This window comes from Corvus hawaiiensis, chromosome 1, assembly GCF_020740725.1.
Source record: "Corvus hawaiiensis isolate bCorHaw1 chromosome 1, bCorHaw1.pri.cur, whole genome shotgun sequence".
NCBI lineage: Eukaryota > Metazoa > Chordata > Aves > Passeriformes > Corvidae > Corvus > Corvus hawaiiensis.
The window spans coordinates 56,596,692-56,613,334 of NC_063213.1; the positions used below are offsets into that span (position 1 = coordinate 56,596,692).

Here is a 16,643-nt window from a genome sequence, read left to right on the forward strand (position 1 = left end):
GAGGCTTTTGCCATTTCATTTGCCTGCTGATGAGGGTCAAGAACATCTTTCTTTGATGAAGTAAGGCTGTGGTGTGGACTTGAGATCAAAGGTAGGGCAGATAAGCCATAATTCTGAGATTCTGAAGTGTAGGAACAGCAACAGAAGTCACAGCACCTTCAGGCACTTGTATCATATCACAAGGTGGTGTGTAGTACTTGGTCTTTCTTACTACACATCTTAAAAGCAATTTGTAAGTATACTGAAGAGTATCAGCTTTCACCACTGCTCGTATGGGAATGTTCCATCTTGCACTTTGTTATGGCTTTGAAATATTAACCCCTTACAGGCCACCAGACTATATTCCACAGTCCTTTTAAGACTGCAGCAAAATCAAGGAGGCCAACAGTATCCTTGGCAGCATTAGGAGAAGCACTACCAGCAGGTTGAGGGAGGTGACCCTTCCCCTCAGCACTGCTGAAGCCACGCCAGGATTGCTGAGTCCAGTCAGTGCTAGGCTCTCCAGTACAAGACATGGACACACCAGAGCAATTCAGCAAAGACCCACAATGATGATGAGGATCATCTGACATACAGTGGTGAGTTGAGAGAGCTGGGACCTGAAGAAGAGATGCCTCAGGGAGATCTTACCAATGTTCATAATACATGAAAAACTTTTTATACTGTCGAGGTGGTCACAGACCAGAGAAGCTTTGGAGTCTTCATACTTGGAGATACTATAAACCCAACTGGATGCAGTCCCAGGCAACCTGCTGTAGTTGACCTTTGTACTAAAATTTGCACTGGACCATGCCATATAAGGAGACCAGCTGTGATGCAAAGCATAGAATTACGAGAGTAGTTCTTTTATTCATGCACAGGAGGTGTCCCATTCAAAGCAGTGCAGGCATTCAGGTGCATATTTCACTTACTGCTGATTAAAAAACACACACTAATATTTACTAATCATAATAAAACTTTGCAAAGCAACTACATTTTGATGATGTCTTCATCCTCCTGCTTCTCTATTGATGAGATGCACCCAGAGTCAGTCTTGCTATACTTACTTATCTATAGTGACAGACAGTGAGAGGGTTTCAAATACATGTTAGAGGGGCTAGAATGCTAGCATTATCTTGGTTGCCCAGGAGTATCTTTTATTCTTCGTGGACAGGTATTAAAATTCCAAGAAGCAAAGTCCTTATCTTGGGAACCAGGTTGTCCTTCTTACAATGAGCTGGGTTTCTTTAGTTTGCTTGCTTAAGCATGACTATTCAGTATCCAAGGTAAACTATACATATGGTTTAAAGAAAGTTATATATATTTTATACTACAAAGATTAATTGGTATAATAGTTAGGGAATGAGATTTTCCTGAGACCCTGCTTTGAGCAGGAGTTGGACCAGATGATCTCTAGAGGTGCTTTCCAGCCTCAGTCACACTGATTCTGTGAGCTCAGGGAGGGAGATGATTAGTAGGTAGATCTCAGCAAAAATGACAGCAGCAGTTACAACACAGTGAGTTCATGTTAATGTAAAGGGAATGTATGCTTCCATTAAACACTTCCTTAAATATGCATGACCAGCTAAGCAAGATATGATGGCAAAATACAAGCACAATACTGTGCATGTACCTCCATGCTTTACCTGTAGAAAGCTTAGCCTTGAAAAGGAGACACCTCATTGTTTTATGATCTCAGGTTAAAACTTTTTAAAGTAGCTTTATTCTTTTTTATTACTTTTTGCTTTACTCAGACAAAATATAATTTTCTAAAACACAATATTTTCTATGGACTTTCTTCAGTGTTAGCACGATTCCTTTGGAAATCTGTCACCAGTGTGGTGCTATCAATGCATTTATATCGTACATCTTTCTGGGAGCTAGAGGGCAACAGCTTCCCACAGGACATGGCAGGAGCTTATGGGAACTATGCTTGGGACAGTGAGAAGGACAAAGGGAAAGGAGCTAATACTAGTAAACATTAACTTTCTGACAGATGTGCAAATTGATCATGTCCCATGTGACTTGTACATTTGAAGGGGGACTGTTTCCTCAATGCTGTGTCCTGTAAGAGGCTTCCTGATTAATAGAAGCTACTTTCTAGGTAGCTTAATGTCTGTATTGAGAATACTTTTGCATCCAGCCAAGAATGTTTTTTAATGCCATTATATTAGAACACATTAGTCAGTCATGATGTATTTTTGAGTATATTCTCTACTCACACACAAAAATGTACACACTTCAAAATGTTCATAAGCATCTTTTAAAAACAATGTGCAGTACCCAAAATTTATCACTGGCTGACAATATAAAAGTCCATGTCAGTTTGTACGGAAATGTTTTTCTCAACAAGTAGTTCTTTGTAAAAACTCCTGAATGTACGAAATGAGCCCAGTTCTTACAGAGGAGTCTAGCTCTGTCACTGCCTTTCTGTGGAAACCACAAGGCTTTTGTAGAAAGAGACGGAACTGTGGCAAAAGTTTCCAAACACATCACAGACAGATTTAAAGGGATCCCATTGTAAGCAATGAAACTGATGCAGCCTTGCAATGGAAAGTGACAGTTGTGCTGTGTCATTAAATATCGAGGAAAAAAAGCAAAGGATCATTTCTTGGTTAGAATCTGTGGTAAATATACAACAGACAAGGAGCAAAGAAGACAAATAAAAGATTAGACATCTAAGGAGCCCATTCAAGTATAAATCTGTATCCCAGTTCAGTTAAACATGAAATGCAAATACCAGCATGTTGGAAATCCTGCTCCACCTAAAAAGATAATATGTATGTATCTCCTCAGGCTATGTGCTGTGTTCCAGGGCAAAGTCCAAAGTGCTGGTCACAGAGCATCTCATGACTCAGATACAATTAAATGTATGAATATTAGGGCAGGGCTTCTGAACTAGAGTACCTCATTACAATAGCATACCACAACCAAATATAACATATGTTCTTATTTAGGAAAGTACTGTCCAATGTCAACACTGATATCTTCGTCAAGCTACAAATTTTATATTTCTTGTAGGGCTAAAAAGTAGCTTCTATATAACTTTTTTTCATCCTAATAGTAATGGAATAAGGATGTCTTGAAAAGTCAAGACAAACGTTTATCTGGGAGAAAACAAAAATTGTGTTGGGCATCTTTCATATGTTTTCCTTAGAACTACACTTTCTTCTTTAACTTCAGCTTGCTGATTTTTGGTATGCTGATTTATCAAACCATATTAAAATCAAAACTTGACTTTCAATCACTTTTCAAGTCCTTTAAGTCCATCATGCTTAGTCCCATCCACAAGTTGTATCTAAAAGTACAGAAAATTCCAAGTACCTTCGAATATTCAGGACCCCTTTCTAAACAGCAGGCTGGAACACTGAGAAAAGTAGATTCTATTTGAAATTCTTTTGAAGTGTGTCTGAAAAATACAGCCAAATGTGGAAAGCCTTTGAGAAGCAAAATAAATGAGGAAAAAAGTTTAGAATAAGCCTAAAAAATATTTTATCTTGGAGTAAAAAGGTACAAAGAAAGATGAAGTCCTCCAGTATGTAGAAAGATTTATGCTAACAAAAGGAGCTGTGATCATTTTTCTCTATCTTTAATAAGACATGGAAAAGGACTCCTTCCACTGGCATGGTCTGCTCCATGCTAGTAAGGAGCTCAAGCAGCCTCAGAGAAAGCTGACCAGATCTGACCTGTCCATAGACTAAGCTGACCTGTAACATTGCTGCAGTTCCTTGGACCAGCTTGTCCCACAGTCATCCAGTGCAAAGGAAGAGGCCAGAACTGGGGGAAGGAATGATTGTCACATCAGCCCATACAACACAGCTCAGGGAAACACAGTATGACACCATACAATCAGAAAACAGCTGCAATTTAAGAAAATGATACTAACACCCACAGACGGGCTCAACAGATAACAGGCCTGCAAAAATCAAAGGAGTACAGCTGCTCTTTGCCTGAGCACTGAGATCATGTAGATGCAGGCTAGTGCCTGTGGGATTCCCTGAGGCTGTGAGCTCATCAAAGTGCACAACCAAGAAAGGCTGGTGTGAGTCTCAATCTGAACATCAATTCTGCTGGCTGATAAATCGAAAACTACAGAGAAAGTATCCACACCAACCTGATTACTGCTCCTAGCAAGTTCTGCTGTCTCTGGACTGGTTTCTATTATCATTACAGTGCTTGCAGGACTCATTCCCAGGGAAAAGGATCATTTTCAGTTCATTGAACTTTTCCTATTTGGAAACTGAGTATTTAAGTTAAGGCCAGGGAATATATCTTCCTGTGGGCAAGGCCAGTGGCAGCAGGCAAGAGAACATGAAGAATGCAATGCAATGATCACTGTATTTGTATTTGTGGGTATTTCTGACTGCAATTGAAATTTCATTCTCATTTCCTTTCTTTAAAGAGAAGTCTTGGGAAGTGCAATCCTACATGGAAGAGTAACATGCAGGAAGTTTTGAGAGAGGATGATAGGCAAACAGGAAATTACGACAGACATGGACACAGAGTCACATCAGCATCAGGGAAATACAGACCTATGTGACTAGTAAGATTTGTTAAAGAAAGGTTCATAGACTATTGCCAGAGTGGACACAGAAGTTATTTTCCTCTGAAGACAAAAAGCCCTGGAGGCCTCTCTGTGACCCCCACATATAAGAAATAGAGCAGAGGCTGGAACTGATAAATATCAGTGAGTACCAGTTGGAGAGCAATGAGAAACAACATAATAGAAGATATGTAATAACTTAGGAAACAAAGTAAGGAAAAGAGGTTGGTTTTTAATTTTTTTTTTTTTTTTTTTTTTTTTTAAGGGAAGAAGAAGCAAGTTTTGTAAAAGATCAGGCAAACGTGGTGCTTTTTCACTAACGAGAAGAGCTCAAGGAGCTGACTGGATTATTTCAGGTGCCGATGCACAACATGATAGGAGGAATTATTAAGGTAACAGAAATACAGTGAGGTAATAATCATGAATTAGAGGTGTCAAAAGATAGAGTAAAGGCTGTAATCACAGAATAATATTGTACATGTAATGATTTGTCAAATATGACGAAATTAGAGGAAATAGCAGCAATAAAAATAACTCTGGAAATCTTTATAACTGGAAACTGGAGAACTGCTGGCAGTCAGATCTACAGATCACACTGGAAATAACTAGTGATCTCTAATTTCAGTGGGTAAAGAAATGCAGAAAGAACAGTAACATTACAGGAATTACTGATATACATTAGAGAACAAATTCTGTGAGTTGCAGTGGACAATAGGATTTCAATGGTGGGTTTCCACACCAGTCACTGAGAAACAAGACAGTATTTCTGATTCAGTTTTGCTGAATAATGAGATTACAGGGTAGACCTGATGCACAATAAGAATTTTTACTTTAATGAAGTCATTCCAGAAGAATTGATTTTATGCTAGAGAACCACATAAATAAACTCCATGCTTTAATGTCTGCAAATAGCATCTGAAGGAACAAAATTTGCGGGGAAGGGATGCTGCTGATGGCCAAATAAGCAAAACATACCATACCAAAACAGCAGACCTGGTTATCTGATTAATGGAAAGAGCTAACACATACACAGATACAGATGAAAAAACTGCAGATATCCATGTGTAGCAACAATGATGTGGTTAATATCAGGATATATTGTCTGCACAACCTCCCAGCCAGCCACCTCAAATATGGGATAGGCAACCTGGACACTGAGCAAGCCTCCCTAGCTGGCAGCAGAGCTGTCACCCTATGAACTGGGATGAAGATGGGGAAACTCAACAGTCCCTCTGGGACAACAGCTCGGTTTGGGCATCACTTGGATTCCTATAGATGAGAAGTAGCCAGCTGCCTCAGCAAGCACACTCAACTACAGAAAGAAAATCTGAATGATCTCCAGGGATGCAGGCTATGCCTCTGTAAACAAAGGCCCCTGCCAGAGAAAGCAGTCTCTCTCCCCCAAACAAAAAGGGTGCAGCAGTGTTCACATACAAAGTGCTCAGGGTCAGCAGCATCTAAAGCAGATGCTGCACTTCAAGGTTCTTAGGGTTCTCTGAGTCCCACATGCTAAGTCAATGACAGTATTATTATTTCTTATAATTTTTCATAGCAGAATGATTAGAATAATGACAGAGCTGTACCATATCCTGGGAAGGTGACATATTTGTTACATCATATCAAGCATTGTTTGTCTCCTTTGGCCTTGACATGAGAATATACAGGATTGTTGAATGTACAGCCATACCATTCAATCTATTGAGGATGCATTCCAGACAAGTGCAGCAATTAGAGATTCAATGTGTAAGAATTTTCCTAGTAAGAATCTGTGCAATAGCAGATGGGTGCGTGCCAGAACTTCAGAAACACCCATAGCTAAAGTACACAGGAAAGCATATAAGGATAGGAAGCAACAGTAGCATTAACAGCATCAACAACTGAAAGAGATGCTGGCTTCTCCACAGCTGGCTTTGTGGTGGCTGGAGATGCTCTTTGCTGTCTAAAATGTGCGGTGTTCTGATGACCTCACCCAATTTTTCTCAGAGCAGGTATCATTCTGATGGATTGTGGTGAGTTGACCTTGGCTGGCTGCCAGCTACCCATGCAGCCACCCTCCCATTCTGCCTTCTCAGCAGAATAGGGGAGAAAATAAGATGCTAAATCTCTGGGTCAAAAAAAAAAGACAGGGACATGACTTACCAGTTACCATTATGGACAAAATGGACCTGACTTGGGAAAAATTAATTTAATTAGTTGTCAAATAAAATAGAGTTGAATGGTGAAAAACAAGGTAAAAACCAAAAACATCTTCCTCCATCCTACTCCATTTTCCCAGCCTCAACTTCACTCCTTTCCCAACTCTCCTACCTCCTTCATCTGCCACCCCAAGCAGCCCAGTGGCATGGAGAATGGGGGACTGTGGTCAGTTCATAACAGTTGGGTCAGTGTATAGCTGTTTCTCTCTGCATTTTATTAGCCAAGTATTACTCAGATGGTGTTTCCTAATTTCTCAAATTTCTGGATAACAGCTCAAGACAGTGCTGTGTAAGTGTTTTTAAAAAGACATACCACAATAGGATTCTGACCTTAATTTCCTAAGAGAACAATGATTTCCCAAACAGGAAGTTAGAAAGAGGCAGACCGGAAGAAACTTTGTTTGGTAAGAGAGGAAGTAATAGGAGCAGAAGGACCTCCCATACACCCTGCTCCTATATCCTCCCATTTCTCTGCAACACCCAGCTTGACTTGCCCAGTTGACAGCATTTAGACACAGTGTTGGAAGGGTGAAGGTCCATTTTGCCAAGGGAAAGGTAAGGAATAATAAATATTCTCTATCAGGCACTGTTCTTTGTCTCCTCTAGAGATGAATGTTTGCCACGGGGAAAACTGATCATACATCTATGAAAACTCTTTTCCTTCCTTCTCTTTCTGACCTTATGCTTATGTTAGAAGTTTACAAGGTGATTTTAAAGGGTTTTCTCTCCCATACTCTAGAAGAGCAGTTCAGCTGAATTTTAGCTGTTGGGCTTCCTGTTTGAAGAAAATATGTGTGTTGAACAACTATAGGAAAAAGCCTGCAGAACAGAACAGTTACAGTAAGTACATGCATATTTACTTCTAGGATTAAAAGTTTTATGAAGATCTGATGGCTTATTTTGATACCATGTGTTTTGGTTGAGGTTTGCAGTTTGAGTTTTTAGGTTTCTTGGGACATAAATTTTATATATAAAATTACCCATAATCTACTAAGATAAAGTCTTCCAAATCTGCTGAATGTCTGCACATAAAAAATTTTTGTTATGAGATTACAGTGAAATAATCCTAAAGAATATGACCTCAAAGAAACTATTCTGCAGATATTATGTGATACAGTTTTTCCATGTTGGAAAAAGGTCATCTTTCAACTATTTCATTTGGCCAGAATCATTAACTAGCACGTACCATGAAAGATACAAACACTGCATTATGTCTGTGGAATGAAAGTATCCTGTTCTCTCCAGCGCAGGAGAGATCTCATCAGGGGGATCCCAAACACTAAAACATGGAAAAACTGTTATATGGACATAACAATGTTTGCTTTTATGTTAGGATTAAATTGTACCTCTATGAGAAGGTATGGATTGGGTGGGAATTCAAATCACTCTTTTACGTTGCTGGGTTTAAGTCTGTCTCCACGAAAAGCTTTAGTTTCAGTTTCTTTTCTCAGCTTTCAAATACCGTGGGTGGAGTTACCAGTGAATAGCAACAGTTACTTCAGCCGCAGAATAAAAACATGGAGCTTCTTTCCCCCTGCACCCTCAATTTTTGACAATATGTGCTTACCACAGTAGAATTTTAAGGAACTAGAAACTAGTTTTTCTGAGCAAGAGCAAGACTCCATAAGCGAAAAAGCAACTGTAGTCTACCATAGCTCACAGCCCCACTTTTTTCTCTGCTCTCATCATTTGTTAATACAGGAGGCAGCTTGGCCAAAAGTAGGACAGCTGCTTTCCCCTACCAGGTATAATAAATCTTTACTATTGCATCTCAATAAAGTTTACAGTTTAGGAAATCAAATAGTAATTTAAGGAAAGCATGTCACTAGAGTGGCCTAGATAACCAAGTGTACTTTCAGAAAACAAAGTTTTGCTGAAAAAATCTAAGAAGTCATTTGGTATAGGAGAAAGGCTCACGAAGGATGTCTGGACTTCAGGCGGCTCTCTTGAAAGCTGTTTATTGCATAGGCGAAGTTACAGCATTTCAGGGAGTGGGTATCCAGAGCCAGCCCTACAGCTGCCAGCTCCAGCTGTAGGCATACCTGAAGCCCCTTTCTGTTCAAGTTACAAAGCATTTTATACTTTTCTTTGCAGAGTATCTTAATGCATAACAACCAATAAGCACCATACACAATACCTTTACATTTGCCTATAGCCTATCATAACTACTACCATCACCATATTATAGTCATTATTATCCAATCACAAGAGTAAGTAAGTTACAATTTAAGCTTACAGTGGAAAATTCTCAGACCTTTCTTCTTGCTACATCAACACTTCTTGTTTTTTGCCTGCTATATCTCTCTTTTTGGTAAAGACATGTTTTCTATTTACTTATGCTCTTCTTGAGATTTATTTAGTTGGTGAAAAACATGTCTTTGTTTGTAGTCACATACCTTTGTCCTACTCTTAAAAATCTCCTTCCAACTCATCTCCAACCTTTGCCTTCTCAGTTACTCATCAATCACTGTTTCAGCAAAACATCTTTTATTCTATATCAAAACTTGCTTTCATTTCTATCTCATCCCCAGTTTCTACATTCAGAGATCTTTCTGCCAAGCCTAAATACCTGTGAAACTTTCTTACCAAACTTTCATCCTCCCCAGCAATTTGGTTTCAGGAACACTGAGCTATGAACAGGAAAAGGTGCCTGACACCTAGGGGCAATTACTACTAATGCTACAACTATAGGTGGGTGCAATTCCATAAGCTTAAAATTCCAGAAGAATGAATATAATTCTCCCAGAGGAAATGAAAGGATAAAGTAAAATTAGATGCTATTAAGGGGAATTTTTTTCTCTTTCTTTAAATTTTCTGCAAAAGTCCACATTCACTAAGACCAATTAGAATGTAAGATGCTGTTCTTCCTGTCACATCCTAAAATGAAGAAATTAATGGTTAATAACAGCAAGGAAATATGTGTTAGTCAGCTATTAGGCAACTGTTTCACTCATTTGTTTACTAATTTTGTGATTTTTTTCCCTTAAAGAATGGAAAAGGCAACCACTAAAAAAAATGAGGAATCATATTCGTATCAGCATATTGAACAGTGGACAAAAGAACAAGTCAAACAATGGGCAACTGAAGTAGCTAAGATTGACCAGGAACATGCAGAAATCCTGTTTCACCAAGCTGTGACTGGCTTTGCTTTGAAGAGGATGACTAAAGCAGATCTTGTGGAAATGGGTATGCCTCATGGGCCTGCTTTTCAGATCATGTGCGTCCTGAAAGAGCTTGACATTCTAGGTAAGGGTTCAAACCAGGCTGTGGAACAAGAAGGCACTGAAGAGAGTTTTGATGGAGGAGGAAAAGATGGAGAAATGGCAAAGAAAGAGTGCAAGAAGAACTGTGAATCACTTAATTCCAGTATACTGAAGGATTCTAAGATGAAGCCCATAGAAGACACAAAAGCAAGCAAAGCTGGCAAAAAGAATGAAACAGATGAGCCACTGTCAAGCAGCCAGCAGCCAGCTGGAAAGATGTGTATGCCACATCCTTTTGATAATTTCAGTGATGGTAGTCGATATAAGCAGTATAATATTCTTAATGTCCCTGAAACAGGGGCATCCAATCTCATGGATCCAGCACACGAATTCAAATTATTTACCAACACTGAGAATGCACAGGAAGATGAAATCTTGATGAAATTTAGCAATGAAGCATTTCGATTTGCTGCAGCCTGCATGAACTCCCGCACAAATGGCACTATTCATTTTGGAGTACATGACAATCCACATGGGAAAATAGAAGGAATAAAAGTTACCAACAAAGAAGTATACATTAAGCATTTTAATATACACATCAAAAAGTACTTTAATGACCCCTACACCATCATTGCAAAATATTGCATTAGACCACCTAGATTTGTGGAAGTATTATTACAAAATGGAACTTCAGCAGATCTCTTTGTCATTGAAATAGATGTGGTTCCCCAACACAGCTTCTGTGATACAAAATATTTCTGCACCAACACATATGAATATAAGAGTAAGAGTTGGAAAAAAGCTATTTTCATCCGGGATGGAGCTAGTTCCACAAATATTTACAATACAAAAGAATGCGAAAAATTTAAAGGTTCCTTGACAACTTTAGCAGAACGTCGTAGAAGAGCAGAAGAAGAGCATAACTTTAAGCCAAAGAAGTCACCAAAGGAAGGACTAAAGCTAGTTAGTCTGCTCACGGGTAACAGGGACTCACTAGAGAACTCTTATTATAACTACTACATTTTGGTAACAAACAAGTGCCTCCCAAATCAAACTTCAGACTTAGACTTTTTACATGAAATAAAATGGTTTGCTGTGCTTGACTTTGATTCTGAATCAGAAATGAATGGTGTGTTTAAGACTTACCAAAAACATCGAAATGCCAAACTTTACTTCCCAGATTACTATGAACACATGGGGGGTTCCGTTTCTGAACAAGCTAAAAGGCTAAAACTACGTCAGGAGACCAACTGGATTTTATGCAATGGTGGATCAGACTTCAAAGGCAATAATGAGCTACCACTGGATTCGACTTTATGGCAACGAGACAGAGCTGCTGGTGTCAGAAAAATGATTTCCTTTCTTTCACACAAAGATGTAAAGCAGAATGAAAAGTTTTTAATAGTGTTTCTTTTGCTTTCCATAGTAGAAGATTCAGTAGATCCCCTTACTGAAACTTTTATGACATTTTACCAAGAATTAAAGGGACTACAAGATATGGTCTGCATTTGCATAGGTACAGGTACACACCAGCGATGGAAAGATCTTCTTCAAGCTAGAGGCATCCATGAGGAAGCACTCTCAAAGAAATGTATTTCTACTCTAACCCTGGAAATGGTAAATGGTACCATCATAAAACTAGCGTCAGACATGCAATCTTCTGAAAGACTTCTGCCCTCTGTTGATCATTCTACTGTTCGTCTTCTAAAGAGCAAAGAAGATTCCATGGCAGGATTAGAAATACTTTGTGAAAATGAATGCAAAGACACAGAAATAGAAAAGGATACAGATAGATTTCAAAATTTCCTGAAAGAGCGGGAAGAAGAATTTTATCGAGGTGGTAAAGTATCGTGGTGGAATTTCTACTTTTCAGAAGAAAACTATACTTCAGATTTTATCAGAAGGGACAGTTATGAAAAGCTTGAAGGCCTAATCATGTCTTCATCTGACAGTGCTAATGACTCACCTGTAAAAATTATCAACATTTACCACCACCCAGGATGTGGTGGGACAACATTATCTATGCATATCCTTTGGAATTTACGGAAGCAATTCAGATGTGCTGTTCTGAAAAGTAAACCACATGATATTGGAACACAGGTGACAACTTTACTCACCTGTGGAGCAAATGACAACACAGGTTATTTACCAGTGTTACTTCTTGTGGATGATTTTGAAGAGCAAGAAAATGTCAATGTTCTGCAGAAAGAAATTCAGACAGCTATAACAGAAAAAGGCATTCGGTATGTAAAACCTTTAGTGGTAATTCTAAACTGTATGAGATCTCAAAATCCTGATGAAAGTTCGACCATCAATTTCTTGAACAGTGTTTCTTTAAAACAAATGCTTTCTGAAAAAGAGCAAAGGGCCTTTGACCAGAAACTAGAATATATTGAAAAGGTGCATTCAAATTCTGCCAATTTCTATTCATTTATGATTATGAAGAAAAACTTTGATCCACAGTATATAGAAAAAGTGGTAAAAAATACCTTGCATGACTTAGATACTGCCTCTAAACCAGCACAACTTGTTTGCTATCTAACTCTGTTAAACTCGTATTTAACAACATCTATGATTTCACTATCACTATGCGAAGAATACTTAGGAATTAATTCTCGAGACACAGGCTGCAATAAACTAATAGAAAAGATGGGAATTTGTTCCAATATCCTAATATCTGATCAGGCACATAAACATATGAGATACAAAGGTCTTCGTATCGTTCATCCGTTGATAGCATCTCACTGCCTAACAGAATTGAAACTAACCTATGGCTTGTCTAAAAGTGAAATTACATCAAAGCTGTTGAAAGAAGATTTATTGTTAAAGGAAGACAAACTTGTTCGTGATATACAAACCCTGCTGATTACTAGGCAGCGCAAAGAGCATGGTGATGAGTCTGACACATCATTTTCCCCCTTAATTGAAGCCATTCATAAGGAGGAAAAGCGTGGTGATGTGGAACGTGTGTTAGAACAAGCATCTGCTAGATTTGAGCAAAATGTTTACATTTGCCAAGCCCTAGCAAGGTTCTACATTAAAGAAAGGAAATTTGACCTTGCATTGCACTGGGCCAAAGCAGCCAAAGAAAGAGCACAACACAATTCATACATATCAGACACACTAGGTCAAGTGTTTAAAGGTGAGCTAAGAGACTGGGTAGAGTGCAAAGAAAAGAGTGCAGCCCTGACAGCTGGGAAACTGGACAACCTGCTAGAGCTTGCTGAGAATGCTTCACAGGCTTTCCAAGAATCTCAGAGGCAAGCTGAAAATGCAGTCAATGAACAATATTTGCAGAATCAAAAACTTAAAAGGAAGTTTCAAGTATACAATACTGCTGGCTATCAGGGAGAAATAGAAACTGGTCTTTATGTTATTGATGTCCTTTGGCATGTTCCTTTTTTCAGCAAAAAAGACTCACACTGTAGAAAAAGCATGACAAATTATCTGTCAGGAAATAGTGTTTTGAATGTAGAAAACTCCAGTGAAGACAGTGAAATGTTCAAGGTTCTTAGACGTTATTCCAGCTTTTTGTGTCATTTGCGATCAAGGTTGAAAAGGGCATTTGACTTTTTTGAAGACTACTTTGTGCTTTTCAAAACACAGACCAGAGAAAAAGAAATGGTAGAAGCAAAGTTGTATGGGAAGGTTCAAGAATGTTTTACCAAATACACAGAAATATTTTGTGATTTCAGTTTTGAACAACTGAAAAATAAACAGGACTCAGAGTGGTCCATTTCTCAGTATATAGAAGCATACAGGGATGCTGTGGAAGCTTCCAAAGCACACTCATTTTCCGGCATTTTGAATTACCTTCACAGAAACCACAGAAATGCTGACAGAGAAATAGAAGACATAGTAGGAGCATATGCAATTTTGTGTGAGAAGGATAAACAAGCAACTCAGAAAGACAAACAGAATTTGATTTTGGCAAATATTGTTCTTAACTGCATTAAACCTAAATCTGCCAAGTTACGTGGTCCTAAGGAGTTGAAGAGTCTGCTTCTAAGCATTCTGCAGGAAGTGAAACAAACGTGTGTAGAGCCTTTCTTCCTAGCCTCCTTGTTGTTCTGGCCCCAAAATAAAAAACAACTAAATGAAGATTCCGGGAAAATGCAAACTTTTGTTCAACGCTTAAGTGAGTCTTTCAAAGAGGTCTATGGAACTGTGCATCATTCAAGGCAGCCTCTGGCTCTTTTTTATCTGGCAAAAGGCAAAGGCTCTTTTTTATCTGGCAAAAGGCAAAGGTTTGAACAGATTTGTTCACAAAGGAAAAATAGATCAGCTTTTTAGTTCACTTCCAGAACAGGAACTGAATTCCCTTTGGCAGAGTGGAAATATCTGGAAGAATCAGGCTGTTCAAGATCTTTTGCTTCTTTTGGTTGGAAAAGTTGAGGATAACCTTATCTACATAGACTGTGGTAGAAATGAAAACGTCAGGATACCAGTGCAACCTGTTCCCTCAGGCCTAGTGAAAAATGACCCAAACATAGAAAGAGTGTCTTTTTACCTTGCGTTTTCTGTTGCTGGTCTCCTGGCATACAACATACAAAGCCTGTCATTAAAACAATAAGTATTTCAGTTTCTTAGTCATAAGACTTTTTCAGTAAAAATTATCCTTTAACTAGTGTTTGGGTTGGGGTTTTTTGGCTTTTTTTTTTTTTTTTTGGTCAGTAATCACAAATCACAACCTCTCTGTTGTATTTCCTTCCTCACTATGTTAGTCTTCCAGTTCCATGCAGAATTATCTCTACTGTCATAACTGCTGTTCAGACAGTCAATCAAATGGAAGTGTTGGTGCAGTTAGTTCTGCAGACTGGTCACTATTGCTCAAAGTTCTTCAGTTGATAACAACATGAAAAATCATAAGGGGAAGAAAAAGGGAATTCTGAATAAAATAATATTCTGGAAATGTTATTTTTAAATGCTATTACTTTTGAGAACCTTACTGCTTTGCTAACTTTTTTGCCGTTGCTTGCAGGTGTCTCAACACGATTTTCATACTCTTGTATAAGTAATGTAAGAGCAAGGCATATATGTTAGAAACCACATATCATGTAACATTTCCTGATGTTCCATTTTATCTGTTGTTATTTTGGCACAAGGGTAATGTGAAAGGCCATTCAATTGCAAAGCAGTGGGATTTTTTCTGTTGTTTATGTACATGCTTGACTGTAATGCTTTTGTATATGAGACTGTATGAAGAGCCAAAACATACATCTTGTGGGAGGACAGAAGCTTTGGTCTCCAACTTACCCAGAGCATTTCTAAATATGTGATTATTAAAGATACCGCTACTTTCTGCTGTATTACAAAAACACCTACCATTTGGAATCTGATGTCCATATTAAGTAGATTTTATTCTGTTACAGTGGGTCTGTTTCTGCTCTATATAAAATTGATCCAGTTTGGTCATTCCTTTACTTACAAGTTTCATTAGTTTCTTCAGGTGATAGATTTCACATCAACTTTGATCTTTGCAAAAACCAGGAAATTTAAATGCTTAAATTGGCCATTGATTGCATTGCCTTCCTCATATGTATAAAACTGCCTGCTATGTTTAGACACAAGTAACTTTAAAAAAAAAAATTAAAATATATTGGTGTGAAGCACCAGAACCAAGAAGTTACTACTGCTACTTCTACTGTCTATGTGCATATGATTCATGAAAATCAGTGGAGTTCAATGCAATTAACTGCCTGAAACAGGTCTGCAGGACAACTCTTTCTTCACCCCACAAGTCTTCTTTGCTCTTCGGGAGCCAGACAAAAACAAGTGACATCTTGATAGACTCGTAAAAACAATTTGACAAATAGAATAAAGCAGCAGACCACTCTGCACTATTGCAATTGGCAATAAACTGTCAAACTCCCCAGGTCAAGACTGTTCTGCCTGCAAGATTTGTACATCTACTAATAACCCTTGGGATCTAGTACAGTATATTACATGCTAAACACTGCACTCTATACCTATCTTAGTTTACAGAACTAGAGATTTTATTATTTGTATACAGTAGTCTGCTTGTTATAAAATTGTATTTTTAGCAGTAGTCCAATAATAAATGCAGATGTTTGATAGCAATCTTATTTGCCCAGTGTGGAACTCTATTTGATTATGTATCACAGAAAAAGACTGACAGAATTGCTTTTTACAAGAATTTCCTATTTTCCACTACTTTGTAAGACATTTTTTTACATGGCTTGTGAATTGATCAATCTTTGTGTTTTGAAAACTAGGCTTTCCCACACAAAATAACTACCTCAGATGTGTTTTGTGTTAATTAAGGCCAAAAGCCTCAGTAGCCTCCAAATGTGAGGTCAAGGAAAAAAATATATTGTATTGCCTAAGTTAAACACCTCTACCAGCTTTTCCCAGTATGCTCAGGAATTTTTTTGGAGCATGTTCAAATAAGGCTTTACTCTGCTAGAAGGAAAATGGTATATGAGAGGGGAAATTTGTATGCACAGGCCTAATTTTGCCAAGTTGCAAGGCCTGAAAAGACTGCCAATCACATGTGGGCTAGGTGGGCATATGCAAACTTGGGATTTAACAGCAGAGTCTATACACAGGTGGCAACCCCAGAAGTTGCAGATCTGGGCTGTGATGGGCCAGTTGAGTGTGAAGAGCTCAGCCCCACACTGACAGTCCTGAGGCTAGAAACCTGGAGGAGACAACCTGATACAGCCTGGTTGTACAGGAGCCAAAGGCAGATCTGCAGGAAGG

The 16,643-nt window shown here is 38.5% G+C and overlaps 1 protein-coding gene across 1 annotated transcript; it reads left to right on the forward strand.

The window, feature by feature from the left end:
* Window positions 1-7,138: 7,138 nt before the first annotated feature.
* Window positions 7,139-16,006, forward strand: LOC125326891 (sterile alpha motif domain-containing protein 9-like). Its single transcript, XM_048305520.1, has 4 exons — window positions 7,139-7,272; window positions 7,457-7,557; window positions 9,707-14,075; window positions 14,134-16,006. Exons 3-4 carry the CDS (start codon window positions 9,708-9,710, stop codon window positions 14,491-14,493), a joined length of 4,728 nt encoding a protein of 1,575 aa, XP_048161477.1. The 5' UTR covers window positions 7,139-7,272; window positions 7,457-7,557; window position 9,707; the 3' UTR covers window positions 14,494-16,006.
* The last annotated feature ends 637 nt before the right edge of the window (window positions 16,007-16,643 follow it).

Excerpts from the sequence above, each read along its gene's own strand:
- LOC125326891 (XM_048305520.1), top strand. The coding sequence starts at position 9,708 with ATGGAAAAGGCAACCACTAAAAAAAATGAGGAATCATATTCGTATCAG. Across the intron at positions 14,076-14,133 it reads TAAGTGAGTCTTTCAAAGAG|GCAAAGGCTCTTTTTTATCT; the intron begins GTCTATGGAACT and ends ATCTGGCAAAAG.